Source organism: Pteropus vampyrus, unplaced genomic scaffold, assembly GCF_000151845.1.
Source record: "Pteropus vampyrus isolate Shadow unplaced genomic scaffold, Pvam_2.0 Scaffold55, whole genome shotgun sequence".
In the NCBI taxonomy this organism is placed as follows: domain Eukaryota; kingdom Metazoa; phylum Chordata; class Mammalia; order Chiroptera; family Pteropodidae; genus Pteropus; species Pteropus vampyrus.
Genome location: NW_011888836.1, coordinates 8816352 through 8828860, shown reverse-complemented (window position 1 = coordinate 8828860; position 12509 = coordinate 8816352). Strand labels below are relative to the sequence as shown.

Sequence of the window (12509 nt, the reverse complement as noted above, 5' to 3'; positions counted from 1 at the left end):
CATTCAGAATAACTCACCCATTTTTTTAAACCAGTAAGGCCATTTTCCTCCATGTTGACTAATATGTGAAATGATTTCTTTATTTCCACTTGAAGCTTAATAAAAGAAAAAAGAAGTATTTTTACCTTGTGAAACTGAATATAGAACATGAATATGAAATGTCACAATGGCACCAAATATCCCCTTTTGCTATACATTTAAAAAATTGTTTTTGAAACTTCAAAATATCTAAAGCTCTCCTACGCAAGTGAACAGCATTACTCATTCAGCTCACTAAAATTCCTTTATTTCAATTCTTAAAAATTTACCTGTAAACGAACTTAAACAGTACAAACAAAAGTATATATATTTTTGATATTAAAAATCACGTTCCTTAAAAGTTTTCTCCAAGAAAATTAAAAGAGCATAGTTTATATAAAACGACTCTGAGACCTAGTGATCTATTGTTAAGAGAAAAAAAAAAGCAAGGAGTAAAAACATTTATATTTATATAAATAAAATACGCTACCTTTTTTTAAGGAAGGAAAAGATATATGAACACATTTTTTCTTGCTTAGCATTATAACAGGAAAAACAGGAAAGATAAGTCAAAACTAATAAAATTACTAAAGAAAGAGGAAGAAAACAGAATAGAGGGATAATACCACTTATTCGAAATATTCCTTATTATATTTGACTTTGGAATGTTGTTAAATATTCAAAAAAAAAAAAAAACCAAAAAACAAAAAACAAAAACCAAAGTAATTCATAAAACCAAAACATCAAGTAGGTGATACGATCACAATAAAATCATTTTGAGTAACTTGAGACTAACTTTTTTTTAATGATTTATACAGACAGAAATATATTAAGGACAAACAGAACTGCAAAGAAGACATATTTAATGCAATAGTTTTATTAGTAGTAATTATATTAGTATTATTTTGAAATTAAACATATTGTAGGATAAAGCAAATAAGTAATTGTTAATGTTGTTAAGAATCAAGATTTTCAATATGAAAAATGAAATAAAAGCATAAAATCAAAGTGATTAAATAAAAACCTAGAATGTCAATATGAATTGTTTTTCTTTTCTTTTCCAAAAATATTCATGTTATCAACTGAAAAAACTTAGAAGCAATTTTACCCAGTAGCAATGAGCAATACTAACACTCAGATTGTGGCCTCTAAATACCATTCCTCACTGAAAGGAATGAGAAGTAATGGCTGAATCCAGGTCTAGGGTAGACCATGTGCTAGAAGATTCTAGGATATCTTAAACTAGAAAACAAGAAAGATTGCATCAAAGACCAAGAAAGTTCATATTAAGAAGACAGAGTAGCCAGTGTGATGGCACATCAAAATGAATGAAGAATATTAAATATATATTTTAAAAAACCATAAATTTACAAACAAAACAAAACAAAACAAAAACACCCAAAAAGCACTCACTAGCATTATTGTACTGACTGGTAATTTTCAATTAAAGAAAAAGAATTAAGCCATGATATTGCCTTTCCTATAAAAGCTGTGTTTCAGAGTAAACCAATAACTCTAACTGACAAAAGAAATTTCTTCTCAGATGAATTGTGGATCATAAATTAAGAAGGAATGAAAGAACCTGGGGTGGGGTAAAATCACCATTTTGTATATCAAATAACTAATTCAAGCAAAAATCTTTAACTGATGAGTAAAAGGAGAACTTTATCATCATATCAGACAAGTGAATACAAAGATCCATCATCATGAAAAGTAGGACAATCAGACATTATGTCTCTTGTGATAAAATACCATAATAAACACAGATTAGCTATGATTCTTGCTTTAGAAAAAAAATAGTGAACCTAAATCAAGTCAAACTTTTAGGGCTAACTTCCAGTTTTCAGGATACTGAACAAATAGTGGAACAAGTTCAATGACATCCCAAAGAGGTAAACAGAAATATGTGAAACACTCTACAGTACAAGTGACTGGGTTTTGTTGATAAATTACTGGCATGGAAAAGGAGGAGGAGGCTCTACTCTGAAAAAAGACTTAGAAAGACCTATAATAACTATGTAATAATAATAGTGCCTAATCACACACAAAAAAAACATACAAGGTGATCAGTTTAGAAAATCATAGAAATTTAAGTTGGATTAGGTATTAGATAATACCAAGGAATATCAAAATTGAAAATATACATGTTTTTAGAGATTCACACACCTGCAATTCAACAACCACAAAAAAAATAAACACATGAAGCGAGTATAACCAAATATTGAACAATTGTTGAATTAGGTTAACCAATATATATCAGGGCCAATTATGTAATTCCATTTTTCTGTTTCACTCATAATAAAAAAAAATTACTTTTAATTTGCAATTACTAGTTTACACGGAAATTAAATGGTAAACCACCATCAGAAGTTCTTTAAAAAAGATCAACTTTCTGATTTTTATGTATTTATTCAACACTTATTAATTACTTCCTACATACTAGGCACTAAAAAGAAGTGAAGAATATAAACAATATCTTTGCTTTCATGGAGTTCTATTTTCTAGTGCAAGGGATCCATAAGCTACTTTATTGTCCATGGGTGCTTTCATTCTAGAATGGCAGTTAGGCAGCTGTGACAAAGAACTTATGACACTCCAAAGCCTAACTACATACTACCTGATCCTTTACAAATACTTTGTCACCCTTGTTCTAGAGAGCAAAGATACATTTAATAACAGAATTTCCAGTTATAAAAATAAATTTCAGGAAATACGAAACTGAAAAAAGTAATAGAAAAATATTACTACCAGAAGCCTCCCTGAGAAAATGACAATCTGAAACCTGAGAAACAAAAAGCTTGTCAAAAATTTGTTTTAAAGTTTTAGGCAGAAGAAACACATGCAAAGGTTCAGAGGTGGAAAAACTGGACTTGAATGAGAGCAAAAAGAATATGATTATACGGGGAGTGAGGATGAAAATGGAATAAAGTGAAGCTGAAAAAGGAGACAGGACTAGATCATGTGTGAAGCCTTGTGGACCTATGGAAAGCCCACAGCTAATATCATACTCAATGAAAGACTTAAAATTTTACCTCTAAGATCAGGAACAAGGCAAGGATGTTTGCTTTCATGACTTCTATTCAACATAGTACTGGAAGTACTAGCCAGAGCTCTTAAGCAAAAAAAAGGGAAGGAATGATGGGACGGAGGGCAAGAAGGAGAGAAATAAAGGAAGGAAGGAAAAGAATCCATTCGAGAAAGAAGTAAAATTATCTGTTTATAGGTGACATGATCTTATATGTAGAACCCCCTAAAGATTCAATCAAAACATGTTAGAGCTAGTAAATTCAGCAAATTTGCAGAATACAAAATCATATTCATGGATTGTTGAGACAATAATAATACTCAACTGATCTGCAGATTCAATATAATCCCTATCAAAACCCCAATGCTGTATTTTGCAGAAATAGAAAACCCATTCTAAGAATTTATGAACTCTCATGGGATGCAAACAGCCAAAACAATCTTGAAAAGGAAGAACAAAATTAGAGGACTCACATTAAACAGTGTGATACTTACTCAGTCATAAAAAAATAAAACTTAGTCATTTGCAACAAGATGGATGGAGCTATATGCTAAGTAAATATGTCAGATAAAGACAGATACCATTAAATGTCACTTGTGGAATTATGTGGAATCTAAACAACAAAACAAATGAACAAACACAACAAAACAGAAACAGACTCGTAGATACAAGAAATAAACTTGGTCATTACCAAGAGGAGAAGGGTTGGAGGGTAAGCGAAATAGGTTAAGGGTATTAAGTGAAGCACAAACTTCCAATCAGAAAATAAGTTTGGAAATTTAACTTTGGGTGGTGAACACACAATGCAATATACATATGACATATTACTGAACTGTAGATTTGAAACCTATATGATTTTATCAAAAAATGTCACCCCAATAATTTTAGTAAAAAGTTATAGGATATAGCATATAGCATAGAGAATAATCAATTATATTCTACAACTTTGTATGACAGATGGTAACCAGATTTATCGTAGGGATCATTTCATAATGTACATAAATTTCAAATCATTTATGATGTATACCTGAAACTAATAGGATACTGTACATCAATTAAAAATTAAAAATCAATGAAAAAACCCAACAGTGTGGTACTCTCATAAGGGCAGACATATAATCCAACAGAAGATAACAGAGAGCTCAAGAAGAAACCCGGGTATAGACAGTCAAACGTTTTTCACAAAGATACCAAAACCATTCATTGGGAAAAGGATAGTCTTTTTGACAAATGATGCTGAGAAAACAGAATATTCCCATGCAAAAGAAGTTAACCATATACAAAAAAAGTTAACCTATATAAAAGTTAACTCAAAAATGGATCAAATAACTAAATGTAAAAGATAAAACTGCAAAACTCTTAGAAATAAACATTCAAGAGAAACTCATGACATTGGATTTAGAAATGACTTCTTGGATATGACACCAAAAGTGCAGGCAACAAAAGCAAAAGTAGACAAACTGAACTATATCAAAATTAAAAACTTTTCTGCATCAAAGGACACCATAAATGGGGTGAAAAGGCAACCCACATGGTGTAAGAAAATATTTGCAAATCACGTATCTGATAAGAATTACTTAAAACATATAAAGAACTCCTACAACTTAACAGAAACAACAAAGTTGATTATAAAATGAGCAAAAGAATAGACATTTCTCCAAAGATACAGAAATGGCCAAAGAGCACAAGATACTCAAATATGCTAATTATTAGGAAAATGAAAATCAAAACCACGATTAGATACTACTAAACACCAATTAGGATAACTTTTATTAAAAAACAACAACAACAACAAAAACAGAAAATAACATGGGTTGGCAAGGATGTGGAGATGTTGGAACCCTGTGTATTGCTGATAGGAATGTAAAATGGTACAGTACTGTGGAGGACAGTATGTCAGTTCCTCAAAAAGGTACACATAGAATTACCATATGATCCAGCAATTCAACATCTGAGTACATCTCCAAAAGTAGTGAAATCAGGGACTCAAACAGATATTTGTACACCAATGTTCACAGCAGTATTATTCATGATAGCTAAAATGTGGAAGGACCTAAGTGTCAACTGATAAATGAATGGATAGACAAAATGTGTTATATACATACAATGGAATATCATTTCATCTTAAATACATGATTCCACTTATATGAGATACCTAAAAATACTCAAATTCACAGAGACAGAAAGCAGAACAGAGGATGAGGGAAGGGAGTAATGGGGAGTTGTTACTACAAGTGGGATAATGAAAAAGTTCTGGAGATAGATGGTGGCAATGGTTGCACAACAATGTGAATAAACTCAATGCTATTAAACTGTACATTTAAAAATGGTTAAGTGTGAGTTACGTTGAAAGCATGACAGAGTGAGAGATGTCCCTAGATCTCTCCCCTTGAAATAACAATAAGCTGAACATCTAAAACTCAATAATTAACACTAAACCTGCACACAAGCACATCTGAGTGAAGGACCTGCGAATAAGAGTTACCACAGCTCTTGTTGCTAACACTGACAAGGACTGAGACTGAGTGTAGCGAGCATGACTGACTATTTAAAAGAAAAAAAAAGTTATTAAGGCTTTATATAAAGCAGGGATCCAAGAAACTTAGACACCATGTACTGGAAACTTTTTACGCCTTCTTAGCCACAGCCTAAAGAGAGACCTTTATATGAATCTTTCGGCAGGCGGGGTGGGGGGAGAGGCAAGGGCGGGAAGCAAGATATACTTCCATTAATGCCCAGGCAGAGAAACAGTCCACTAAACATTGTGAACAGCTCAAAAAGAAAGAGAAAAATCTCCAGAAAATAAGCTTAAAGATATAGAAATATGCAACTTAAATGACAGAGAATTCAGGATGGTACTTCTGATAAAACTCAATGAGATCCAAAATAATTCATATCAACAATTCCAGGAATTGGAAAAACAACTAAATTAGCAAAATGAGTTTTTTAGCAAGAAAACTGAAATTCTAAAGAACCAAACAGAACTTCTGGAGATGAAGAACACATTAAGAGATGAAAAATCAAATAGTAAGCTTGGGAAACAGAGTCCACTAAATGCAGAAAAGGATTAGTGATACTGAAGACAGAAATCTAGAAATAAATCAGAAGGAAGAAAAGAGAAACTGAAGAATGAATAATAATGTAAAAGAAATACAAGAACTAGCTGATACCATCAGAAGAAACATAAAAATAATGAGCACTCTCGAAAGGGAGGAAAATGAGCAGGGATTAGAAAGCATTTTCAGACAAATAGTAGACAAGAATTTCCCAAATCTAAGAAATGTGCTGGAGTTGGAATTCAAGAAGTCAACAGAACTTCCAGTTATCTCAACCAAAAACGGCCTTCACCAAGACACACTATTAAAATTATCAAAAATCAATGACAAAAAAGAATTCTCAGGCAAACAGGGAAAAAACAACAGTAATCTATAAAGAAAAACTCATTCGGTTATTGTCGGACTTCTCAGTACAAACCTTACAAGCAAGAAAGGGGTGGAATCAAATATTCAAACTATTAAATGAAAGGAACTACCAGCCTAAAATAATGTATCCAGCTAAGCTCTCCTTTAGATATGAAGGAGAAATAAAGACCTTTCCAGATATGTAAAATATGAGGGAATTCTCCACTACAAGGCCTGTATTATAGGAAATACTGAAAAGGGTCAGCTCACCTAAAATAAAATGACAAAAACAAAACAAAACAAAACAAAACATAACTATGAGTAAGGAGACTAGCAGGCAGACAGAAGCAGAGGAGTGAAACTCTTACTAAGAACAGGGCATTATAAGCTTAAACAATAAGAAGACATTTACTATTGCAAGAGAGTAATGAATATTCAGCATATAGGGACATACATATTAAGACAATAACAACAGAAAAGGACTGAAAGATCCAAATTCTCAAATGGGAATGGAGATAAGGCACACACAGAAGAAAATGGATATAGATAAATACCCTTTACATATTCATATGCCAAAGATTCAGAAGTGTGTAACATAAAACAAGAAGGACTAGAAGGAAAATCCACACAACCCAACCAGAATTAAAAAAACAAACACACACAAGGACAAGGAAGCAATGGAAACATAGAGCTACCAGGAAAAAAAAAATGACTATAGGAAAACCACATATTTCAATAATCACCCTAAATGTAAATGGACTGAACTTACCAATAAAAAGGCAAAGAGCTGCAGATTGGATCAAAAAATAAAACCCAACTATATGCTGCCTTCAGGAGACACATCTCAGTTCCAAAGACAAATAAAGACTCAAAGTGAAAGGGTGGAAATATATCAAGCAAATGGCATTCAGAGAAAAGTGGGAGTAGTAGTACTAATATCGAACAAAATAGACTTCAAAATAAAAAAAGGTAAAGAAAGATACTGAGAGGCGCTTTATAATGATAAAGAAGATCATGAACCAAGAAAACATAACATTTATTAATATCTATGCTCCCAATCAGGGAGCACCAAAATATGTAAAGCAATTACTAACAGAACTAAAGCGAAAAATAGACCAAAACACTATCACAGTAGGGGACCTAAATGCCCCACTGTCAGATATGGGCAGACCATACAAACAGAAAATCAATAAGGAAATAACATCCTTGAATGATACATTAGACAAACTAGACATAATTGACATCTACAGTCTTTATCCCAAAATAGCTGCTTATACATTTTTCTCTAGTGCACATGGAACATTCTCAAGGATTGACCACATACTGGGACACAAGAGATAGCCTCAACAAATATAAGAGGGTTGAAATCATACCAACTATATTCTGTGATCATAATGCTGGAGATGAACTGTAAAAAGAAAGCAGGAAGAACCACGATACATGGAGATTAAACAACATGTTACTGAAGAACAACTGGGTCAGAGAAGAAATAAAAAGAGATACATAGAAACAAATGATAATGATAGTACAACATATCAAAACTTTTGAGACATGGCAAAAGTGGTAATAAGAGGAAAGTTCATATCATTACAGGCCTATCTCCAAAAACAAGAACGAGCCCAAATAAACCACCTAACGCTTCATCTTAAAAAACTAGAAAAGGAAGAACAAATGAAGCCTAAAGTCAGCAGAAGGAAAGAAATCATCAAAATTAGAGCAGAAATAAATGAAATTGAAAACAAACAAAAAAACAAAAGAAAACATAAATGCAAGAAAGAATTGGTTCTTTGAGAAGGTTAATAAAATCGACAAACTCTGGGCTATACTCACTAAAGAAAACAGAGAAAGGACACAAACAATATCAGGAATGAAAGAGGAGAAATTACAACAGACACTGCAGAAATACAATCAATCATACAAGAGTACTATGAAAAAGTATATAACGTCAGATTTAATAACCTAGAAGAAATGGGCAAGTACTTAGAAAGATACAACCTTCCTACACTGAATCAAGAAGAGCTGGAAAATCTAAATAGATGGATCAGCAATATGCAAATGGAAACAATCATCAAAAACCTACCAAAAAGTAAAAGTCCAGGACCAGATGGCCTCGCTAGTGAATTCTATCAAACATTCAAAGAAGACTTAATACCTATTCTCCTCAAACTTTTCCAAAAAATCAAGAGGAGACAATACTTCTTAACTCATTTTATGCGGCCAATATTACCCTGATAAAATCTGGTAAAAATAACACACACACACACACACACAAACTATAGACCAATATCTCTCATGAACACAGATGCGAATATCCTAAATAAGATACTAGCAAACCGAATGCAGCAACATGTTAAAAAGATTATACACCACGATCAAGTGGGCTTCATCCCAGGGGCACAGGGATGGTTCGACGTACGCAAATCGATTAATGTGATACATCGCATAAACAAATTAAAAAATAACCATAGGATCATATCAATAGATGCAGAAAAAGCCTTCGACAAGATACAGCATCCATTTATGATCAAAATACTTCACAAAATCGATATAGAAGGAAAGTACCTTAACATAATAAAGACCATCTATGACAAACTCTCGGACAACTTTATACTTAATGGTGAAAAACGAAAAACCTTCCCTCTAAGATCAAGAACAAGGCGAGGTTGTCCACTATTGCCAATGTTATTCAATATAACATTGGAGGTCCTAGCAAGTGCAATCAGGCAAGGGAAAGATATAAAAGGCATTCAAATAAGAAATGAAAGTCAAACTGTCACTATTTGCGGATGACATGATTCTTTATGAAGAAAACCCTGAAGACTCCACACTAATACAAACAATAAGCAAATACAGTTAAGTTTCTGGATACAAAATTAATGTTTAAAAATCCACACTGTTCCTATACTCCAATAATGAACTGTCAGAAAAAAAAGTAGAAAAAATAATTCTTTTTGCAATTGCAACAAAAAGAATAAAATACCTAGGAATAAATCTAATGAAACATGTGAAGGACCTATATAATGAAAGCTACAAGACCCTATTAAAAGAAATCAAAGAATATACAAAGATATGGAAAGATAGTCCGTGTTCATGGACTGGAAGAGTCAACATAGTTAAAATGATCTTATTACCTAAAGCATTATAAAGATTTAATGCAATCCCCATCAAAATCCCATCAGTATTTTTTAAAGTAATAGAACAAAAAAATCTTCAGATTTGTACAGAAGTACGAAAGATCTCGAATTCCCAAAGCCATCCTGAGAAAAAGGAACAAGGCTGGTGGCGTCATTCTTCCCGACTTCAAATTATACTACAAAGCAATAATAATCAAAATGGCATATTGGCAGAAAAACAGACACACAGCTGAGCAGAAGAGAATCGAGAGTCCAGAAATAAACTCATATTCATATGGGCAAATTATTTTTGACAAAAGAGTCAAAAACATACAGTGGAGAAAGGAAAGTATCTTCAATAAACAGTGCTGAGAAAAACCTGGAAAACTATCTGTGAAAGAATGAAGTTTAGACTGTTGTCTATCACCACAAACCAAAATTAACTCAAAGTGATACTGAATGTAAGACCTGAAACAATAAATTGCATAGAAGAGAACACAGGAACTAAACTCATGGACATTGGACTTCAAAAGGATTTTATGAATTTGACTTCAAAGGCAAGGAAAGTAAAAGCTAAAATACATGAATGGGACTACATCAAACTAAAAAGCTTCTGCTCAGTGAATGAAACCATCAACAAGATAAAGAGCCAACCATCTGAATGGGAGAATATATTAATTGCAAGCAACGTCTCTGATAAGAGCTTAATATCCAAAATATAGAAAGAACTCATACAACTCAATAATAACAAAAAACAAATGAGCCAATTACAAACTGAGAAGAGGACATAAACAGACACTTCTCCCAAGAAGATATACAAATGGCCAACAAACACATGAAAAGATACTACACTGCTAGCTATTAGGGAAATGCAAATCAAAACCACACCTGTTAGAATAGCTGTCATCAATAGGACAAGTAATAACAAATGTTTGAGAGGATGCAGAGAAAAAGGAACCCTCATACACTGCTGGTGGGACTGCGAATTGGTACAGCCACTATGGAAAACAATATGGAGGTTCCTCAAAAAACTAAGAATTGATCTACCATATGACCCAGCAATCTCTCTACTGGGTATTTACTCCCTAAAACCCGAAAACCCATATCCAAAAAGACATTTGCACACCGATGTTCATAGCAGCATTATTCATGGTGGCCAGGACATAGAAGCAACCGAAGTGTCCTACAACAGATGACTGGATGAAGCTGCGGTACTTATATACGATGGAATATTACACAGCCATAAGAGATGAAATATTGCCATTTACAACAACATGGATGGACCTTGAGGTAATCATGCTAAGCGAAATAAGTCAGACAGAAAAAGTTGAAAACCACATGATATCACTTATATGTGGCATATAAACCTAAAAGCAACAAACAAACAGAGCAAACAAACAGACTCATGGACATGGACAATAGACTAGTGGTTATCAGAGGGTAGGGGGAAGATGGGTGGTAATGGAGTAAAAGGGGTCAAATATGTGGTGACAGAAAGAAATCTAATTATGGGCAGTGAACACACAATACAATATATATATGCCTGACTGTTAAATTGTACAACTGAAACTTACTGGATTTCAGTAACCAATGTCCCCATAAAAAAAAATAATAAATTTAAAAATTAAAACTAAAAATGGTTAAGTATAAATTATACATCTTTATATTCATTTACTACAATAAATTTTTTTAACTAAAAAACTACTTTTTAAAAAAGTAATAGGGAGACAGGATAGCCAGAGTTCCAGAGAGATTGGAAGATGCTACACTTCTGGCTTTGGAAATGCAGGAAAGGACCACAAGCCAAGGAATGTGGACGGCTTTTAAAAGGTAGAGAAGGCAAGGCTGCTCTAGAGCCTCCAAAAGGAATACAATCTTGCTGACAATGATTTTAGCCCAGTGAAACCCATCTGGGATGTATGACCTAGAGAACTCTAAGATAACAAATGTATGTTGTTTCCCATCACAAAAACAAACAAAAAAACCCCAAACAAAAAACCAAAGAGTTGGTGAAATATAGGGTGTCAGAGGCCAAAAGTAGGAATAGTTTAGTAAAATGCATTAGTCAAACTGTTCAGTGCTGCTGAGAGCTCTAATAAGATATTTATATAATAAAAGTATATACCTTCATTGACTAGTTTTTAAATGTTGTAAATAAACACACTGAATAATAGTGTATCTTCAAAATCCATGCACCAGACACAAAAGTATATAATGATAAAACAGATTATTTAAAGTATGAAGTGAAAATACTTTTACACAGTCAAGATAAAAACAATAGATAAAAAAGTTAAGAAACAAGGTGATTCAACTTAGAGAAATACAAGATGAACAGTAATATCCAGTTCTTTCCTCTTTACCAAAGAGTGGATCAGGCTTATTATGTGAATCAATTACTTTTGGCCCACAGAGTCACAGAATCTTCTACTTAGAAGGGATCTTAAAAGATTATCTAAATTCCTATGTACATATACAGCATATCTTTATTTCAGTCCAGTTACCTACATGGAAAATTTAGAATAAAGTGTTTTTAAAAAGCTCAAAATTATTGATTAAAAAACTCGAATTATTCATAATACAACTGAAATTAACTTTAATCAAATCCAATGTGTATATCAGATTGCTAGCTCATCCATTATATGATGATATTAAAATCGGTATTACACGTTTACAGATCGGTAATCCAAATTAGTTTCTACACTTACAGTGTAATATAACTTTGAGCTCAACGAGGAGTTTCTTTGACCCTCCATGACTTGGTCCTGGAAGTTTTTGCATTGCTTCTCCTTTTTTATTCAGTATTTCAATTCTTAATGCACCTATTAGTCCAAAAGTAAGAACATCTTAGTTATACCCAAAGAATATGATCAATCTGCTAGGTCTTCACACTGCATTTTAATTTTTCATGGTCTTTTACATATTGGAAACGTAAGACACAAGAAAAAAAGTATT

The 12509-nt window shown here is 32.8% G+C and overlaps 1 protein-coding gene across 1 annotated transcript in view; it reads right to left on the bottom strand.

Moving 5' to 3' along the window:
* The window catches only part of SMCHD1 (structural maintenance of chromosomes flexible hinge domain containing 1), a 138390-nt gene that overhangs the window by 79158 nt on the left and 46723 nt on the right, over positions 1-12509 (bottom strand). The window contains exons 17-18 of the mRNA XM_011360478.2: positions 12263-12376; positions 18-95 (exon numbers count right to left, since the gene is read on the bottom strand). Of these exons, the coding sequence (XP_011358780.1) occupies positions 18-95; positions 12263-12376 (192 nt within the window). The remainder of the gene's footprint in view (positions 1-17; positions 96-12262; positions 12377-12509) is intronic.